This window comes from Alosa pseudoharengus, unplaced genomic scaffold, assembly GCF_046254945.1.
Source record: "Alosa pseudoharengus isolate Yale_2024_CS ecotype anadromous, Long Island Sound unplaced genomic scaffold, YU_APseudo_1.1 YU_APseudo_1.1_scf_20, whole genome shotgun sequence".
Taxonomy (NCBI): Eukaryota; Metazoa; Chordata; class Actinopteri; order Clupeiformes; family Clupeidae; genus Alosa; species Alosa pseudoharengus.
This window is the reverse complement of record NW_027468664.1, coordinates 33,223,743-33,245,717: the sequence shown is the minus strand read 5'-3', so window position 1 is coordinate 33,245,717 and position 21,975 is coordinate 33,223,743. Positions and strand designations below refer to the sequence as shown.

Below are 21,975 nucleotides of genomic sequence, written 5' to 3'. Positions count from 1 at the left end.
AATGTCTGTATATGAAACAGTAGGAGTTACCAAAAATTCCCAGTCAATTCCCGTAAAATTCCCATTAATTCCCATAATTTCCTTTAATTCCATGAAAGTTTCCAATTTGGAATATTTCCAAAATTACCCAGCTTAACTTCCCATGGAAAGTTTCCGGTAAGTTTCCGGAAATTTTCCGCCCCTTTGCAACCCTAAGTGCTTTACAGTGAAGGGTCAAGTTTGATGGTGGATGTCCAGCAGATCTCATTGCTATGTTGCTATGACATAGCCTAGAAACCTAGACGCACCCTAGCGGTGGCAAATTAATTTGCTCAGCCTGTACGTCTAGTATCAAACCATAGGGATTTCTATTGGCTGACGCCGTGGATGTCATCCAATCACAGCGCTCTATTTTGTTAGAGAGTCTTAAGGCGGGCTTAACAGGATAACGACAGTCCTGCGAGGGTGAACAACAAGGAAGGTGGCTATGGCGAACGAAGAGCGGTTGTTTGAATCGGCGTTGGCGTCAACTTTGGAGGAGTTGGACTTGTGCTTTTCTTTGAAAGTTGAGCAACACAATGCACTTAAGTCATTCCTTTCGAAGAAGGATGTATTTGCCGTTTTGCCGACCAGATACGGATATGGTCGCAGCGCTGGCCTATTGCATGCCTAGGCAGTTTGAAAGACAATTCTCTGCCCGCCCCTTGGATTAAGCGAGGTGAATGGTTTGATTCCAGACTATACATTTCAATGATATAGGATGGCCCGCCAGGCTAGCTATGACACTGATTTTGATATATTGAAAATATATTGATTCCTTCTTGTTCAGCATGGATCTACATGCATACAAATCCAATACAAAGTTTTGTTTAAACACATCAATCTCAAACATCAAACACTGTACATGGGGAAAAACTCAGGCAGACAACCTCACCTTTCTATGTGTCTGTTTATGTGTGCGTGTGTGAGAATGAGTGTGTGAGTATTTGTGTGAGTGTGTGTCCTATGTAGAAGGCCCCTGTGTGAGTATTTGTGTGAGTGTGTGTGTGTGTATGTCCTACGTAGAAGGCCCCTGTGTCTTGCCATATGATGTAGTACTCAGCTCCACGGTGCAGAAGGCGGGGTTGTGTTGGCCAAACTTCTCCTTAACCTCCGACTCTCTGCTGAGGTCCAATGTACCTGCACTGGGAGTCACCTGAGGATGGAGAACACACATCAGACTGTCTTCCACTGCTCTGTGTGTGTGTGTGTGTGCGTGTGTGTTTGTGTGTGTGTGTGTGTGTGTGTGAGTGTGCGCATGTGTGTGCGCATGTGGGTGCGTGTGTGTGTGCGTGCGTGCGTGTGTGTGTATATACCCTCTCTTTCAGGAGTCTTAGTAGACAGTACAGTGTGAGGTCCTCCTTGCACAGGGTTAATCCTGCTGAAGATTTGCATTTCCTGTTTCCTGCAGAGAAAATTCACAAAACCATCAGGTAAAAAAGAAAACACACAAAAAGTGCTGGGTTGTTTTCTCAACCCAAACGCTGGGTTGAGGTTAAGGTAATTTGACCCTATTTTGGGTTGTTTTAACTAATTCTGGGTTTGTGTGTGTGTGTGTGCGCGTGTGTGTGTGTATGTGTGTGTGTGTGTGTGTGTGGTGCTGTTGTGCTGACCTGCCAGCAGGCTGACGATGACTCCGACGGCGAGTGCAGTGAGTGTGCCGATAGGACTGAAGTAGAGGTAGGACACAGAGTACCAGCTGTCCACTAACGCAGGACTAGAGAGAGGACAAGCAGAGTTAGCCTGAACACACACACACAGAGAGGACAAGCAGAGTTAGCCTGAACACACACACACACACACACACACACACACACACACACACACACACACACAGAGAGAGAGGACAAGCAGAGTTAGCCTGAACACACACACACACACACACAGAGGACAAGCAGAGTTAGCCTGGACACACACACACATATACACATACATGCACATATACACTGATGGTAATTTTGATAGCATATAATTATGACCGCCGCGCAGCGAAGCGGCGGTCATATAGGTTTAGTCAGATTTTTTTTTTTTTTTTTTTTCTTTTTCGCATGCCCACATTTCTGTCAATGATTCCCGGGACACTGAAAGACCGGGGTACACGAAACTTGGTGGGCATGTAACCCCACATGGATAGCATGGAACCATCGTTTTTCGTTTTGATCTGTAGCCCCCCCGCTGGACTGGACCCCCCGAAAGGAGGGTAGGGCAGACACAGTTTTCTGTGAATATCTCGAAAACCGTAGGGTTTAGGAGGACCATTTTTTTTTGTATGTTGATCTCAAGGGGCCATGTCAACCCATTCCATAACCACTCATTTCATGTATAGCGCCACCTAGTTAAACACAAAAAAGTAAAAATGAGGTGTTGTAATTGAAGGTATCTGTGACCTAACAAAGTCAAAACTGTACAAAATTGAAAGTGTAGGATCATTATGACACCCTCTGTATGCACACCAAGTTTCGTGGAATTCCGTTAATGGGGGGCCACACAATAAATTAATTTATGTTACTATACACCAACTGGCCTGTAGGTGGCCGGAGACAGTTTTCTGTGAATATCTCGATAACCGTAGGGCCTAGGAGGTCCACCTTTTTTATGTATGTTGGTCTTAAGGGGGCATGTTAACCCATCCCATTACCACTTATTTTATGTATAGCGCCACCTAGTTAAAAATGAAAAAGCAAAACATTAGGTGTTTTCATCACAATATCTCTGGCTGACAAGGTCAAAACTCCACGAAATTAAAAGTGTAGGATCATTATGACACCCTCCGAATGCATGCCAAGTTTTGTGTAGTTTCGTTCATGGGGGGCCTTACAATAAAATAATTTATGTGTACATTTAGTGACGTACACCAACAAGGACTCCCGGGACACTGAAAGACCGGGGTACACAAAACTTGGTGGGCATGTACCCCCACATGGATAGCATGGAACCGTAATTTTTCGCTTTGATCTGTAGCCCCCCCGCTGGACTGGACCCCCCGAAAGAAGGGTAGGGCAGACACAGTTCTCTGTGAATATCTTGAGAACTGTAGGGCCTAGGATGACCATTTTTTTCCGTATGTTTGCCTCCAGGGGTCATGTTAACCCATTTCATGTGCACACATGTGCACAAACAGATACACACACACACACACACACACATACATTCACAGTAATCATACGTATGACACATACTCACACAGTAGACATATGTACGCTTGCATGCACAGGCACATACGCAGGCACACACACAAGCACGCACACACACACACACACACGCATAACATAAACATGTACATGCACACATGCACACAATTCAAGAATTTCTCAGAATTATGAACAGGCAAGATGGAGGTGGGGTTGTATAAAATTAATTTTACATGTGAAATCTATGAACTAATCATGTTTTGGTACTTGTTGTCTAGCAGATATCAGTGAGAATTGAGTGTGGATAATGCAATTTAGTGAGACAGTTAGAATCATATAGGCCTTTCAGCGTGATTTATTTTTGTGGAAAAAATGTGCTGGACTGGGCGGCGGTCATATTTTGTACCGGTCTGCGGTACATCTAGTTTAATAGAGACCCAGTCAGACCAATAGTATGAAAAATCAGGAACAGAGTTTATTTACAATGATGCGCATCAAGGGAGAGACAGCATGACTTCACCTAAAGATCCATCAGCTGCTCTAACTAGACAAGGAAATAGTTAGGGTTTAAGTATCCTTCCAGGCTGACGGGACATGGCGTTGGTCATCCCATTTTACGTGGACTACACTGAATCAGACCCTGATTAGTGGCAGCCTGGCAATCCGGAGCAGATAGCTACTGACGCAGCCATGCAGAACAGTAAAACACTGCAAAGTCATAATATTCCTGCTTATCTCTAAATACAGTCACACAGAGATATACACAGTACAGATATCATACAGTCATTACATAGAATCATACTTTTAGTATCAAAGTGACCCACTAATGAGAAATGCAGAACATTAAACCACATATTGGAATATTGGACATAAATGTTCTATTCCACTTTCTCTCAACACACACACAAACAAACACACACACACACACACACACAGAGCAACCCATACACACATATACACACACACACACACAGAGACACACATACACAGTGCAGGCAAAAGGACTGAGAATAGTGGTGGTTCTTACCCGCTGTGGTTGGCGTTGAGGAGATCGCTGGAGAAGTTGCCCAGCAGCAGAGAGCTGCCACTCACGCTGGCACTCATGGTGCCGTTGAGGAGGATGCCCACCGTGCCGTTGCACCCGTAGGTGGCCAGCGCCAGCGGACGGCTCAGGGAGGCCATCGGCGGGTACAGCTGGGCACCGATGCCAACCCACAGAGACAGCACGAGCCCACAGAACAGGCCTGCCAGGCCACCCTAGGGACCAATTAATGAATAAATGAACTCATTAGTTATGAACTCATTTTGAAAGCCATTTATTTACTTTCCACTAGCATAGGCCAAGTTAAGATGTAAAATAAAGGAAAATAAACAACAACAGTCCCTACAATAATTCATCATACTAAACAACAAACAACTAAACATCATCATACTAAACAACAACATACTAAACAACAAACAACTAAACAACATCATACTAAACAGGATCATACTAAACAACATCATACTAAACAACATCATACTAAACAGGATCATACTAAACAACATCATACTAAACAACTAAACAACATCATACTAAACAGGATCATACTAAACAACATCATACTAAACAACATCATACTAAACAGGATCATACTAAACAACATCATACTAAACAACATCATACTAAACAGGATCATACTAAGCATCATACTAAACAACATCATACTAAACAACAAACTACACATACAAACAACATACTCTAGGGGGTACCATGAAACTGACTGTGGCATAGAGTATAGAAATTAGGGCTGTCAATTGATTAAAAAAAATAATCTAATTAATTACATACTCTGATTAATTCATCTAAATTAATCGCATATATAATTTTTGCTGAGAAAGTATTTTAAATATTTTAATTCAAATGAATCATTGAATAATCAGCATTCGTGACATTAAAGTTCAAAAACTCTTTTATTATTATTTTCACTGTTCAAATAATGGCCATAATAATCTATGATATGACCTAAAATGCTGAGGAAATAAATTCAAAAGTGCTTCGGGAAGAAGTTTTTTTCACATACAAGGCATTTCATTCCACAGATATAACCTAGGGGACACAATGAAAATAAATGAACACTCCCCTCAATGTCAACACTATTTCTTTCCATTGATGTGCGACTTTAGAGTTGACAAACTCCGGTGATATGCAAATTCCTTGCTGCAGACATTGCAGAGGACTTTATTTTAATCAACACTTTATTTTTGTCAACACCATCAGGCCGTTTTTTAAAAGTAAATGTTACAATCAATGATCTAGGCAGCACATTTTCTTCTCTCTCCTTCATTTTACAGTAATGGTTACTAACTAGAACGGCTCGGGGTCAAAGGTCATACAGAATCGATTAATCTGCGTTATTTTTTTTAATCAGTTATTTTTTCTCAAATTAATTAATCGGAATGAATCAGTTATTTTGACAGCCCTAATAGAAATATTTTAGGGGGCATTTCTGCTTTGACCTTTTGACTGACCGTGGCGTTGGCGAAAGGACACAGGATGCCCAGCATGAACAGACCCAGCAGAGGCCCTCCCACCACGCCAAAGATACTGGCCACCGCCTGGATACCGACAGAAAACACACACACACACACACACACACACACACACATGCACAGACCATCAGAGTACAGCAAGTTAGTCACACAGTGCACAGATAAATGGCTAGGTAGCACACACACACACACACACAGAGAGAGAGGAAGAGACAGCAGAGTACACATACACACACAAACAGAGATAGAGAGAGAGCAGAGTACACACACACACACACACATCAGTCTCTCAATAGGGCTTATTGAGAGGCTAGTTCTTGGAGACTCACCTGTAAAAGGCTATCCACAATAGAGGCTAATCCTGCCATTCCTATGCACAACGCCCCATACACCAGGCCTAAGGACATGAACATGGTTAGGGACCGTTCGTTATTTATAAACGGGATCACCGAAGGCATTTTGAGTGCTTCGATCAAAAGTTGCATGACCCTCCCCTGCCTGCTATATAATTTTCAACGACCCTCCAGCAGTATTTTCAAAAATGACATGACCCTTCCCGGCCAACTGTCTTCCGCCCACGCTCTTACGCGATATGAAGACACATCAACAAATGCTACTGCCCTAAAACCAACCTCTGCTTTCTGATCTTACACATCACACTTCACCAAGATGGTGGCCATTTCAGTAGATTTACTCACTAACATTGCTGTGGAAACACAATAAGCATGGAAACTAAGGCCTAGTCCACACGTACGAAACCGATCTTTTTTTCCTCCGTCTTCCCTGAAACCGCATCAAGAATATTTGCGTCCAAACGGATCCATCTCAACACGACTTAACACGTTACTTCATACCCAGACCTATAGGTGGCACTGTTTCTTTACAGAAATTGACCAAAACTTGCGCTTTACAAACAGACAGGATAGGCTACGACGAAATGGCTAGTGCAAGGAAACCAGAATTGTTTGTGTGGACTGATGGTGAACTGTCAACTGTAGTCAACTGTAAAACTAATAAACTTTATTTTACGGTTTGTGAAGGGTGCAGTCCCGTCCTTTATTTGGCTAATGCAGGTAGGCCTACTAATCACCTTTACTTTCTTTGGTTGTAGGGTAGTCCGTGATTCACATTAGTTTTGGCTATCACTGCAATTAGGCTACTAAACGCAGGCTTATCCAAGTTCTAGGCTATTCTGTCGCCACATTTATACTATTGCTATAAAACCTTCGTTAACAGTCAATACTTTTGCCTGCATCAAATCGCGCATTCGCATTCAGTGTGCTACCATCGGCTTAACGTGAGTTCTAAGCCTCTTTGTGTTAGAGCCCGACCGATTTATCGGCGGGCCGATATTATCGGCCGATATTAGGCATTTTCCAAACTATCGTTATCGGCATTTATAATGGCCGATAAATGAATATTTTAAAAATAAAATAAACACCCTTCAACCATGTCATGAGTTTTGGCGTTGTATAGTTTGTCCACCAGAGGGCACTGTCCCTGCTGGCAACACTCGTGTATAACGCGCCAGCGGCGCCACACATCCTGCAACCTGCTGATCCAGCCAGAGTCGGGCAGAGAGAACCAGTTATCCGCGAGTGAGATCATCAGTGAAGTGTGTTCATGGTGATTTGGTCACGAGACATACATTGCTTGAATAACAATTAAAAGAACATCCCCATCAATTCTCTTAACTGAAATAAGCATGACAAAATTCGTGAAAACAATGTCCAGTTTTGCTGCTGGTAAATAAGCCGAGAGTGAAGCGGAATTAGCTAGTAATTACGTTACGTTGTTACAGTGTAGTTGACTGTCTGTCCTTTTAACTTTTGACAATGTGACTGAAGATGTATTTCTTTAATAGCGTGACAGTTACGAGGCTGAACTTGGCACCACTTTCGTTTCCGCGGGGGAAGACCACTTTCAGATCGCGGGGGAGTTAAGTTTCCGTTCCACCTTAAATAATGCAATTTTCTACCTCGTCCACAAGGGGTCAGTGTTGACCGCAAATCCGCGATAACATAGGCATGTGCCTGTTGCAGATGAACAGGCATTGTTCACAGACGTTCAAAAGCCTGTATATCTTTTTTCTGTTGACTCCACTGCCGAATGTTTTGAGAAATGTTGCCTTTTGTGTTCTATTAAATAATTTGGTAATTTAGAGGGGGGGGGGGGGTATGTAGAGGGTGGCAGATTATGTAGTTTTTCTACAGTAAATGTATTCCCTACGGCCTACATGTCATTTTGCATCGGACTTTTCAACACATTCTGAAACTACACTCTCTCCTCTTTCCAATGACACCCCACTTGTGAAATTCTATGGTTGAAAATGCCCTTTTTTGCCCCTCTGAAAATACAGTATAAATTTTGTGAAATTGCAGATTTTCAGCACTACAACAGCGACTGATGTCCCATGGAGGATTTTGCAAGGGATCTTTCACCACATTCTATATCTACACTTTCTCCCCTTTCCAATGACACCCCACTTGTGAAATTCTATGGTGGAAAATGGGATATTTAGCCCCTCTAAAAACAGTATATATTTTGTGAAATTGCAGAATTTCAACACTTGAACAGGGACAGATAGCCATCCCTATGACTGCCCTATGTGATGACCCTGTGCCCCTTCAGGCCTTCTCCTGTCAGTGCACGGGCAGGGCTGGGCCTGGTTGGGCTAATACCCTCATTGATTACACCTATGGTTAGGGTGGGGCTATATTAGTGGTTCCCTATCTTTCTGATTAGGCATTTTTCTTACTTCTTGCAGGCACTCACTTTGATTCTCTCACACTTTGCTCTCTCCCCTCATTTCTAACTCTACATCTCTTTCTCTTTCTTTGTCTTTAGGCCTACTTCACTAGCTTCTTTGCATCCATACATCCATACTCATACACACACGCCACCACTCCCATTCATTTCCCCATAGACATTTTGCTATTGGTAACCTTGTGCTTTACTTTAATAAATTAATATATTTGGTTTGAACCTTGTTGTCCGTGTCCCTCTTTATGTTTCGGTCTGGGAACGAGCTGGCCGTAACACTTACCATTGCCTATTGCAGTCCCCTTGCCTGGATTCCTGGCCCGTGCAGCCTAGCTACCCAGTACTTGAGATATGACAATTCCTAATCCCTATGGACAATACATGCCCTACATTGGACTATTTGAATTTCCTGACACTAAATAGGATTCATGCATACATCGTACTGGTTATGTAACCATTTTACCTCTTTGTAACATACCTCAGGTTGTTGTGTTCTATTATGTACACCTAACTAACCTATTAATTTATTATGTATACAGTACAGACCTTACTGCCCTGTAACTGACCCTAGGCAGATAGGTCAGGTTCTTGAGTCTTGTATCCACTCAAGGTTTCTTCCTATATGTATCTCCAATTGTGGAGATACATATAGGTGTGAAAAGTGGCCTGAAGTGAATAAGTGGCCAGAGTAGAATAAGTGTGCAAAGTTTGAGCATTTTATTATGTACATTTGTATGTGCTGCCATGGACTCCCATGGCACTAGAAAGAAGCATAATAACAAATCCTACTAGCCCTATAGGGTCCCTACGCAGTTTCAATGCTTGCCCCGCAATAAGACATGGTAGAAACACTAATGGCCCCAAAAATGACAGAAATGTGGCAAATGACTTGCCTTTTGTGATAGGGACCAAATGTAGTGCTGAAAATGTATAATCAGAAAAATAGGCCAAAATAAATTTCCCATGACAAATGGGAAGTCTAGACCAAATCTAGTGCTGAAAATAATCAATTTCTCAAATACATTTTATTTTCAAGGGCCATTTTTAACGATAGAATTTCATATAGGGAGTGTCATTGGAAAGAGGAGAGGGTGTAGTTTCAGAATGTGGTGAAACATCCCTTGCAAAATCCTTCCTGAGATGAGTATGGCTGTTCAAGTGCTGAAATTCATCAATTTCACAAATACATACTATATATTCAAAGGGCAAAAAAGGGCATTTTCCACCATAGAATTTCACAAGTGGGGTGTCATTGGAAAGGGGAGGAAGTGTAGTTTCAGAATGTGGTGAAACATCCCTTGCAAAATCCTTCATGGGATGAGCGTTGCTGTTCAAGTGCTGAAATTCTGCAATTTCACAAATACATATTATATTTTCAGAGGGGCTAAATATGCCATTTTCCACCATAGAATTTCACAAGTGGGGTGTCATTGGAAAGGGGAGGAGGTGTAGTTTCAGAATGTGGTGAAAGATCCCTTGCAAAATCCTTCATGGGCTATCTGTCCCTGTTCAAGTGCTGAAATTCTGCAATTTCACAAAATATATACTGTATTTTCAGAGGGGCAAAAAAGGGCATTTTCAACCATAGAATTTCACAAGTGGGGTGTCATTGGAAAGGGGAGGAGGTGTAGTTTCAGAATGTGGTGAAACATCCCCTTGCAAAATCCTTCATGGGCTATCTGTCCCTGTTCAAGTGCTGAAATTCTGCAATTTCACAAAATATATACTGTTTTTAGAGGGGCTAAATATCCCATTTTCCACCATAGAATTTCACAAGTGGGGTGTCATTGGAAAGGGGAGGAGGTGTAGTTTCAGAATGTGGTGAAACATCCCTTGCAAAATCCTTCATGGGCTATCTGTCCCTGTTCAAGTGCTGAAATTCTGCAATTTCACAAAATATATACTGTTTTTAGAGGGGCTAAATATCCAATTTTCCACCATAGAATTTCACAAGTGGGGTGTCATTGGAAAGGGGAGGAGCTGTAGTTTCAGAATGTGGTGAAACATCCCTTGCAAAATCCTTCATGGGATATCTGTCCCTGTTCAAGTGTGGAAATTCTGCAATTTCACAAAATATATACTGTATTTTCAGAGGGGCAAAAAAGGGCATTTTCAACCATAGAATTTCACAAGTGGGGTGTCATTGGAAAGAGGAGAGAGTGTAGTTTCAGAATGTGTTGAAAAGTCCGATGCAAAATGACATGTAGGGAATACATGTAGGGAATACATTTACTGTAGAAAAACTTCAAAATCTGCTACCCCCCCCCCCCCCCAGTGTAAAATGAACAAACTTATTTAATAGAAAAAAACATAACACAACATGTATCAAAAGATCCAGCACAGAAAATAAAGAAAAAACTACATAATCTGCCACCCTCTACATAACCCCCCCTCTAAATTACCAAATTATTTAATAGAACACAAAAGGCAACATTTCTCAAAACATTCGGCAGTGGAGTCAACAGAAAGAAGATATACAGGCTTTTGAACGTCTGTGAACAATGCCTGTTCATCTGCAACAGGCACATGCCTGTGTTATCGCGGATTTGCGGTCAACACTGACCCCTTGTGGACGAGGTAGAAAATTGCATTATTTAAAGGTGGAACGGAAACTTAACTCCCCCGCGATCTGAAAGTGGTCTTCCCCCGCGGAAACGAAAGTGGTGCCAAGTTCAGCCTCGTGTGACAGTTATAGCAGTGAGACGTATCATCTCTCCTCGGCCTGTTATTTTGAAAGCGTATGTTTTACAATTTGCAGTAGCCTATGACGTTATCCATTGCTAAATTATGGCTCATCATAGACTAGCTAACCACAAAGCTAGCTACTGTAATGCCATGAATATCAGTGGAAGACCGCTAACGTTAACATTAATGAGCTTGGAAACCACAACGAACTTATTCTGCCTAAATAAAGTAATGATTACTGTATTTATAACTAGTATATCTGTAGTTACAGTCCCTGCATTGTAAAATGTAAGTTAGACGTGCGAGGAGTGAACATTTAGACATAGAGAAAAAGTATCAAGCTTGTGCAAAACGTAGCTTGTGCATTAAAGTTAGCTTTTCTTTTACACGTGAAATCCAATGACGCCAAGTGTGCGTTTCAGACTATAGTTCAGCCGCAGCATTAACAAGTTACATAATGGACTTAGATCACTAAATAGTAGGTTTTAGAAGGCAGGCAGCAACTGATGATTGAAAATGGTTTGATGTAGCTTGATGGAAATAATTTTAAAAGTGCAGGTTAAGGGATAAGCAAGCTGACATTGTAATTATAAGGTAGCTTATAAGGCAATAGGGACTAATTATTACACACGCACACTCAAACATTTAGGAGTGACCTTTATCTTGTTTAATGATAATACAAATGATGATGATAGTAATAATGTCATCATTATTTTTTGTAATTATTAAGTCTTAGTTCAAAGTTATATTTATGAAGCTTACCAAGTCTTTTAATACTGGTAACTTTGATTTGGTTGTTCTTGTTATTGTGTTTTTGTTCATATCTTAAGTTTCTATTTTTATACATTTTATTTATCAGAACTTTAATATATTTCGATGTTCCACTGTGACAATATTATTTAAAAATAAACAAGTTTGTTTTTAAAATGCAATATCATATTATTTTAGTCAATACTCATAAATAACTACAAATAACTAATGTTAGGGAAATCTGTTAATGTTTTGTTGCGCGTTTCTGAAAAAAAAAAATATATCGGCCGATATATCGGAATATCGGATTTTTAAATCAACAAATATTTGTATCGGTATCGGCCTTCAAAATCCTTTATCGGTCGGGCTCTACTTTGTATGCTTATATCTGATTTCACTCGACTGTGAATGCATGTATATATGTTGTAAGACATGTAAAATAAATGAATGACACTGGCACTACGCACAAATTAATGTAGCCTAAACTTACACCGCACTTTCCTAATAACTTAAGTTCTCTCGCGTCACTGACAGTAGCTAGAATGCATAAAAAAACACCGGGAAAAACAGTGTTCAGTCCACCAAGTCATAAGCTATCGGCGCTGCGCAGCACCAGTTGTGATATTTATCTTACGGAGTGTAATCGTAGGTAATGTCATGTATGAAAACTAATATTGTTAGGCAATACTATAAGTGCAAGTCCAGGGCAGCTGAGGTGTGGCAATGACATCATCGATACGCAAGCTGTCTAAACGAATTCAAACGGGCTACGGTTTCAGATTTCTCCACTCTGGGACCAGGTTTCAGAAAAGTGCGGTTTCGGGCAGTGCGTTTACAGGATTCGTTTGGACGCTCGGCCAAGACGAAGCAAAACCTCTGCGTTTAACCTAAAAAGCGTCTCCGTGTGGACGGGCCCTGAATGCACACTTCCTGCAACTGCATTAGCCTACTTGAAAAGTTACTCCTCTAGTAAGTATTCACATGAAATAAAACAATAAAGCATTAGACCATTCAACAAAGCACACTGGGTAATAACAAATTCAACACATGAACTTGTTGCTATGGACTCGTTCCTCAGTCATTGTAAAGCTGCCGAAGCTGAACATTATCCAAAACTAAATTTTTCAGACGAGCGTCAATTTGGGAGCTTGCTACACTCCTTCCTTCTCAAATTACTTGAAAAAGCCGTTTGCACAATTTCACAAATAATCACAGGGACCGAAAAAAACCTAACATGCCAACTTTTTCCGGGTTTATCATTTTAACGTTTCCCCGCTGTCTTGCCGTTTTAATATTTTCCCGTAGAATATCCCATATTACTGTAATACTCTCATAACATTAGTCCTGCATTCTGGCCTGTCTCTGTGTTGTCCTGTTGTTACCCCTTGCCCTTCCAGTGAAACAGATGTATTCAAATTCACGTTTTGCTTGCTTGAATGCGAACTCAGAGTGATGTTAACCTAGGCCTATATATATTTATTATATATTATATAATATATATATATGTTAACCTAGGCCTAAATATATTTAAGTTAACGACGTGGTTGTCGTGAGAGCACGATTCATTAGCGCTTGCAGTGTTCGGCTACTAGGCTACTTAGCTAGACAAAGACTTCCCCCTGTATATTCACTCCAAGTTGGCCTACCATAACTTACCAACTACACTGTAGACCATAAACTGGCTATTTATATGACCAAATGTATTTGTTCAACTTTATGAAGCAGAATTACGCACTGCTACTTGGAACGTAACACATTTTTGTTGGCAGGAGAGAGAATGACAGCATTAACAAATTGCACTTGTTGCTGGTTACCAATAAATACTATATATATTTTTTGCAAACAACAAAGACAGAAAGGATGGAGACAGCAAAGCTAGAGATGGGCAGGGACGAGGTCAATTGGTAGAAATGCTTGTCAAAACGTTAGGAGCTGGATGTGTGGATGAATGAAGCACAAGTATGCTTTATGTTAAGCATGCACACTGCTTAAAGTTAGGCTACGCGGTAAACTACAAGTAAAACAAAGTGAAATTTAACTTTTTTAGGGCTGGATAAAGTTAACCAAATGGATATAGGCTGTTAGGCGTGAATAAAGTAGGCTACTTTGTTGCTCCAACCCTTCCAACGTTAATGACGAATGTTGACATTTTCCGTATTTTGCGTGAGAAACCCGGGAAATCTACCTTATTTTCATTGTTCAATGTTGACAGAGCTATATGGAACGAAAGAGAACGTTATATGGCGACAGAAATCAACAATCAAAGCCACTTTGATTTTTTGCTGTTTTCATTAATACAAAAGATGGGTGACCCTCCCTCCTAGACAAAAAAAAGTTAGGTGACCCTCCCCTCAACAAAGAATAAAAAGACATGACCCTCCCCTATTTTCCTCCGGTGGCCCCGTTTATAAATAACGAACGGTCCCTTATTAAACATATTCAAGTCTGTTCATATTTCACCACACTTCTGAATAAGAAAGACATTGATGACCATCTGATCAAAACAATCATTTTAGGATCATATACAGTGGTCTTAGTGGTTTCATCGGTTTAAATACCTACTGGAGCCTTTGAAGAGCCGGTAGAGCTGTTTAAATACCCACGGAGGCTGTTTAAATACTCACTGAGACGGGATAGCTGTGTGAATACCCACTGAGGCTGTTTGAATACCCACTGAAGCTGTTTAAATACTCACTGAGGCTGTTTAAATACCCACTGAAACGGGAGAGCTGTGTAAATACCCACTGAGGCTGTTTAAATACTCACTAAGGCTTTGTAAATACCCACTGAGACGGGAGAAGTGTTTAAATACCCACTGAGACGGGAGACGGGAGAGCTGTGTGAATACCCACTGAGGCTGTTTAAATACTCATTAAGGCTGTGTAAATACCCACTGAGAGCTGTTTAAGTACCCATTGAGGCTGTGTAAATACTCTCTGAGGCTGTTTAAATACTCACTGAGGCTGTTTAAAGAAGCCCTAAGCAACAATTTTAGCAAAAATGACCTTAATTATGCAGGTTGAGAGTCGTTCTGATGGTTCTACAACACTTTTTGGGTCGTTTGGTGGGTGCTTCGTCTCCCCCTAGTGCTTCTCCGCGGAAAAAACAAATATGCAACTTTCTGGTCACGGTCTGAACAAATCCGGATGTGACTCAGCGGAAGTATCCAATCGCACCTCGCAAATGTAGTCAGATTGTAGTTTCTAAGAAGACTGCAAAACGGACTCCGACTTGGCTTTGTTGCTGTTGAAATTCTAAGTAGCCTACCCTTGAGTGAACTTCGTTTTTGTAATGTGGTTTGATAGTCTCTTGAACAATGTGTTTGCTCGACCGTTTTATTGTGAGCGCTGTATGTGTTTAGCTTGGTTTCTTGATGGCTAGCTCGCTAACTAGTGGGGGTTTAGCGTAGCAGTCACTTGCCGAAGCTGCAGGGGGAGCTATGTTGTGAAAAATGCTAGCCCAAATCAGGCGAAAACCCAGAAACAGCGAAGGAATAACCAGACCTGGATAGGGCTTCTTTAAATACTCACTGAGGGCTTTAGAGAGACAGGAGAGCTGTTTAAATACTCACTGAGGCTGTTTAAATACTCACTGAGTCTGTTTAAATACTCACTGAGTCTGTTTAAATACCCACTGAGGCTGTTTAAATACTCACTGAGGGCTTTAGAGAGACGGGAGAGCTGTTTCTCGGTCAGGCTGCTGTACGGCTTCACCAAGTCCTCCACTGTTACGGCGGCCAGTGCATTGATACTGGAGGAGACTGTGCTGTGAAAAAAATGTATTCATGTAGGCTAGCCAGTCAATCAATTAATGCTTTGTGATAGCATTTGCATTAAAACAATCAATTACTCATCCAATTTATAACTAATTAATGAATTGTGGTGACATGATCTCTGCATTTTTAAAATGAATCAATTAAAGAACAGAGATGGAACTAACACCAGATCGGTTCAACTCCCGTTAGCTGTCTCCTAGCAACATCTAACCTACCTCAGAGTGCCACTATATGCGGCAGCCACAAACAGTCCAGGAAGACCGGGATGCTCCCGTAAGATATCCATCACTAGGTACGGCATCAGCTAACACACACACACACACACACAGAGCAAGCACAGAAAACAACACACACATGTCCTTCATAATAGCACATGTCGATATCATCCCAGAAGTGTGTGACAACAGTGACCAGCAGCCCAAAAGTCTGATCAGGACAGGGGACTAAATCTGATATGCTGATGAGATGGAACTAAACCTGAAATGGTGATGAGATGGGACTAAACCTGAACTGGTGATGAGATGCGATGAGACTAAACCTGATCTAGGGATGAGATGAGACTGATCTAGTGATGAGATGAGACTAAACCTGATCTGTTGATGAGATGCGATGAGACTAAACCTGATCTAGTGCTGAGATGAGATGGGCCTAATCTAGTGCTAAAATGGGACTAAACCTGATCTAGTGCTAAGATGAGACTGATCAGGTGATGAGATGGGACTAAACCTGATCTAGTGCTGAGATGAGATGAGACTAAACCTGATCTAGTGCTAAGATGAGACTGATCTGGTGATGAAATGGGACTAAACCTGATCTAGTGATGAGATGAGATGAGACTAAACCTGATCTACAGTAGTGCTAAGATGAGACTGATCTGGTGATGAAATGGGACTAAACCTGATCTAGTGATTAGATGAGATGGGCCTGATCTAGTGCTGAGATGGGACTAAACTGAGACTGACCTGGTCTGCTGAGGAGACGGATCCGCTGGTCCAGGGGTCGCAGTGCTTGTAGACGGAGTAGAGGCACAAGCCAGCAAGCACCGAACACAGCAGGAGCACCCACAGGCCAATCAGGTTCACATACAGGGACCTAGTGGAAACACACACACACACACACACATAGATGCACACACACACAGACACACACACACATAGATACACAAACACACACATACACATACACACACACACACACACTCACACACACACACACACACACACACACACACACACACTTTTGTGTGACTTTTGTAAATATATAGTCCTGGAATATATTCTCGGTGTTTGTCGTGTGTATTACAGTATTATTTTACTGGCACATTTGTCACCCCCTGTTGGTGCGGATGTGTAATTGCGCTCACATTTTGGCGTGGGCCAGGGTCTTGCAGGAGACGTATCTCTGCACTTGGGCCTGGTTGGTGCCATAGATGCCAATGTACACAAACGCTCCACCAAATGTGATGGTCCAAAAGGTGTGTCGTCTTAGTGGGTTTGGGTCAAAGCTGAAAAGAGCAAGAGAGAGAGTGTGTGTGAGGTAGAGAGAGAGAGAGAGAGAGAGAGAGAGAGAGAGAGTGTGAGAGGACAGGAGACGTCCTGTAAAGACAGAGCCTCTGTGTGTGTGTGTGTGTGTGTGTGTGTGTGTGTGTGTGTGTGTGTGTGTGTGTGTGTGTGTGTCTGTGTGTGTGTGTGTGTGTGTGTGTGTGTGTGTGCATGCATGTAATTCCAACTCACTCCCAGATCTCAAGTCGTCCCCCCTCCGCCGCGTCATTCAAGATGGTCGCCATGCCGCCCTGCCGTACCACTGATTTGAGGATGACCGCAAGCAAACCGGCCACCATGATGCCCACCTGGAGCACATCTGTCCATACCACCGCCTTGAGCCCGCCCTGACACACACACGCAACACACAACACAACACACACACACACACATACATCATTTACATTTACATAAATGTGTGTGTGTGTGTGTGTGTGTGTTTGAATGTATCTCTTACCAGAGTGCAGTAGAACGTGCACACTACTCCTGTAGCTATGACTGCCCCCCACAGGTCAAAGCCAGTCACTGCAGAAGGACAGAAGAAGAGACAGAGGGGGAGACAGAGTGAGTAAGTGTGTGTGTGTGTGTGAGTGTGAGTGTGTGTGTATGTGTGTGTGTGTGTGTGTGTGTGAGTGTGAGTGTGTGTGTATGTGTGTGTGTGTGTGTGTGTGTGTGTGTGTGTGTGTGTGTGTGTGTGTGTGTGTGTGTGAGTGTGTGTGTGTGTGTGTGTGTGTGTGAGTGAAGATGGCCTCACCTTGGTTGAGTGCCAGTGCTGGGACATAGATGACTATCCCAGTGTAGAGAATCTGCAGACAAGGCACAGCAGGAGCTCAGTACGGTCATACAGGAATCAAATGTAGCAGCCAGAATGTGGGATTCTCCCTTAACCAACCAACCAATCATGTACATGAAATGTATGTACTTCTTCCTGGAAGGAAGCACCTGCATTTATCCCAAACTTGAAATCAACCGGTGGCATTTAGACTTCTTTAAAGGAACACCAGGCAAGCCTGATGCTTTTTCTCTACAAAGTTCCCCCTAGCGTCTGTACGTGTCGATACGTGTGCAAGCCCTCGGTCGGTCTGAAGCTCTTTTCCTTTTCTTTGCATCTTCTGTCAAGGGTTTTACGCTGCTTCTTCGCCGGCTCTGCCATTATATACACGTTTGCAACCGTCGCTAGCCAGGTTTCGTTAGCCTGCCTCTGTGCTGGGGATGCAGGATGTAAACTGATCCTGCTTCTCGCAATGTCTGAGACTTTGTGAGACTGAAGGTCGCGGGTAGGATACACCAAACTTGCAAGCGGGATATTCTTCCTACAGGCAGTAGTGGCGGGCGAGAGAGTCTTCATTCGCTCTGTAATGAGTCATTTAACCATATACCAACTTACGAAGATGATTAATTAACATGAAAACGTTGCCTGGTGTCCCTTTAAGTGGACCATGCATGTGTTTACTGTAATAATACTGAAATGCAGTTGAGTTTGCTGTAATACCAAAGCTGAAATGAAGGAATGAATGAGGAATGAAGAGACAGAGAGAGTGAGAGGAAGATGAAGAGGAGGAGTGAGATGAAGAGGAGGAGTGAGATGAAGATGAAGAGGAGGAGTGAGATGAAGAGGAGGAGTGAGATGAAGATGAAGAGTGAGATGAAGATGAAGAGTGAGATGAAGATGGAGAGTGAGATGAGGAGTGAGAGGAAGATGAAGAGGAGGAGTGAGATGAAGATGAGGTGACTCACCGTCTGCAGGATGAACAAGGCTGTTCCACACAGACGCGCTGCTCTGTTGAAGCGCATCTCCAGGTACTAGAAGGGCAAAAGTGGCAAAGCAAAGGACCTTCATTTATATCCCTTACTGAGGGCAGGAGACACACACACACACACACACACTTTATCTCCTCAGGGAGAAAAATAAAGATACTTTGACTTTGATCATTTGCACTTCTGTGGGTCTTCTCTTGAGGTTTAAGGAAGAAGTCGGTATCTTTACATAACTTAACTATAATTCTAAATGTAAATATTACAAATACAAAGCACATTACATGACAAACAACACAACAACAATATGCCCCATGCACGTTACATGACAAATAACACACAACAACAATATGCCCCATGCACGTTACATGACAAATAACACACAACAACAATATGCCCCATGCACGTTACATGACAAATAACACACAACAACAATATGCCCCATGCACGTTACATGACAAATAACACACAACAACAATATGCCCCATGCATGTTACATGACAATTTACAATCATTCTCAGCTATGTCAGTTGAAATAGAGGTATAGCAATGTGGGTATATGTGAACACAGAATAAACAATAATGCTAGGATGATAGGGGTGAATGTGTATCAGTGTGGGTGTGTGCGTGCGTCTGTGTGTGTGTGTGTATGTGTGTGTGTGTCAGTGTGTGTGTGAGTACGTCTCTCTCTCTCTCTCTCTCTCTCTCTCTCTGTGTGTGTGTGTGTGTGTGTGTGTATCAGTGTGTGTGTGAGTGCATCACTGTGTGTGTGTGTGTCTCTCGCTCTCTGTTCAGAAACCTCAGTTTGTACTGTGTGTTGCTCTGTTTATTTAGTGATAAGCTTCACGAGAGCTCTGCACAGGATATCAAATATGATCAAATATGCGGTTCACGCACGCTGTGGGATTCTGCTGAATCTCAAAAAATCCAATGCGTCACCATGCATATGATATGCAGTCACATAGTATATAACCTGTTCACTTGAGTCACTTTATGGATACAGAATACTATGCTATAAAAACCCAATGAGTAAAGCTTTGTAACACTCAAAAGCATTGTAGTGAAATAAACAGTGCATTAACAATATAATTTAAAACTTCTGTCTAAATTGTACAACAGCACAACACAACGTCTATGCAGCTTATACACTCATGTGCTTATTAAAACCCCTTATAGACATCCACTCCAGATCTCACTCTCCTTATTGGTGTCACATATCTTACAGGTGCAATAAACCTCAGCTCACATATCTTACAAGTGCAATAAACAACCTCAGCTCACATACTGTATCTTAAAGGTGATATCTTACAGGTGCTTTATAAACAACCTCAGCTCACATATCTTACAGGTGCAATAAACAACCTCAGCTCATATATCTTAAAGGTGATATCTTACAGGTGCTTTATAAACAACCTCAGCTCACATATCTTACAGGTGCAATAAACAACCTGAGCTCACATATCTTAAAGGTGATATCTTACAGGTGCTTTATAAACAACCTCAGCTCACATATCTTACAGGTGATTTATAAAGCCTTGACGTCCCCCCCGGCCCTCATAAGTGTTTATAAACAATCTCAGGCCACATGCCATATACCTTTATAAAAGCCCCAATGTCCGCCCCAGCCCTTGCAGAACTCGTAGGTGTTTATAGCGCTGCATTCTAAAGCCCTGACGCCCCCTGATCCCTCTGCTCACCTCGTAGGTGCTGGTGATTCCGAGCCTGTAGTAGACGGGCACAAACACCTCGGAGCAGACCAGCACGGTCAGCACGAAGGACAGGCCGTAGTAGCAGTACATGGCGCCGAAGCGGTAGATCTCCCCCGGCGTGGACAGCACCATGATAGCCGACATGAAGCTGGCCGACAGCGACATCGCCACGGGAACGGCCGTCATGCTGCGCCCGGCCAGCAGGAAGTCTCCCGAGCTCTGGGGCCCGCGGTCCACGTAGGCGTAGAACACGCCGATCGCCACGGAGACAAGGAGCATCAAGGCGAAGACCGCGTAGTCCCACGTGCTGAAGAAGCCAATCGGTGACAAGGTGTCCATCCTCAATTCAACTCTAACCAACTCTAATGGAATTCTAATGTATTTCTATTCTCTGCAGACCAATACTCAACCCCTCCCCAGCAGAGATTGCCGCTGTGTGTGTCCCAGTAAGCCCCAACAGTGCTGAAGGAACCTAGGTCCAGTGGGCCAACTTCAGGTGGTAGCCTCAGGTGGATGATCTAGCCCCTAATCTGCGCTCTGAAAGTAAGTAACGTGGTGTCTGTCTGTGTGTGTGTGTGTGTGTGTGTGTGTGTGTGTGTGAATCCTCTCCTTTGTGCACTGCAGAGGCTATGGCATTCCTGGCAGGTAGCTCGGCTCGGCGGGTTCTCAAGAGCGGCGATTGTTCTCCTCTAGGTCCAGGAGATAAGAGAGAGCCCTGTCAACACACTCTGCAACGCTCTGCAGCCTGGACACACACTCCAAACACAACTCCTCATACTGGGAAATGGGCTTTTATGCGTGTGTGTGTGTGTGTGTGTGTATTCATATTCATGTGGGAGTACAGACAGTGAGAGTGTGTGTGTATGTTTTTGGGAGGGAGATAGTACAGACAGTGAGAAAAAGTGTGTGTGTGTGTGTGTGTGTGTGTGTGTGTGAGTGTGTGTGATCAGAGGGAGGACAGAGAGTGAAAAACAGTCTGTGTGTTCTTGGGTGACAAGGGATTTTGAGCGTTTGAACCCTCTGTCCGGATGTAGGCAGCTAGAGTGTATCTCATTTTTAACATGTGCTCATTTAACAATAATGAAAACAATGTGTTCTCCACGGGTCTGTAGTTCCCCTGTCTCACCAATGTTTTCTCCATGGGTCTGTAGTTCCCCTGTCTCACTACTGTGTTCTCCATGGGTCTGTAGTTCCCCTGTCTCACCAATGTATTCTTCATGGGTCTGTATAGTTCCCCTGTCTCACCAATGTGTTCTCCACGAGTCTGTAGTTCCCCTGTCTCACTACTGTGTTCTCCATGGGTCTGTAGTTCCCCT

The 21,975-nt window shown here is 42.7% G+C and overlaps 1 protein-coding gene across 1 annotated transcript; it reads right to left on the bottom strand.

Annotated features, from left to right (window-relative positions):
- Positions 1-1,036: 1,036 nt before the first annotated feature.
- slc5a8 (solute carrier family 5 member 8) lies at positions 1,037-20,998 on the bottom strand. Its single transcript, XM_076297234.1, has 15 exons — positions 20,648-20,998; positions 18,933-18,998; positions 17,950-18,001; positions 17,653-17,720; positions 17,388-17,542; positions 17,018-17,158; positions 16,617-16,746; positions 15,870-15,958; positions 15,535-15,644; positions 6,011-6,078; positions 5,661-5,747; positions 4,177-4,406; positions 1,632-1,735; positions 1,289-1,423; positions 1,037-1,209 (listed from the first exon to the last, which is right to left on the bottom strand). Exons 1-15 carry the CDS (start codon positions 20,996-20,998, stop codon positions 1,037-1,039), a joined length of 1,959 nt encoding a protein of 652 aa, XP_076153349.1.
- Positions 20,999-21,975: the final 977 nt, after the last annotated feature.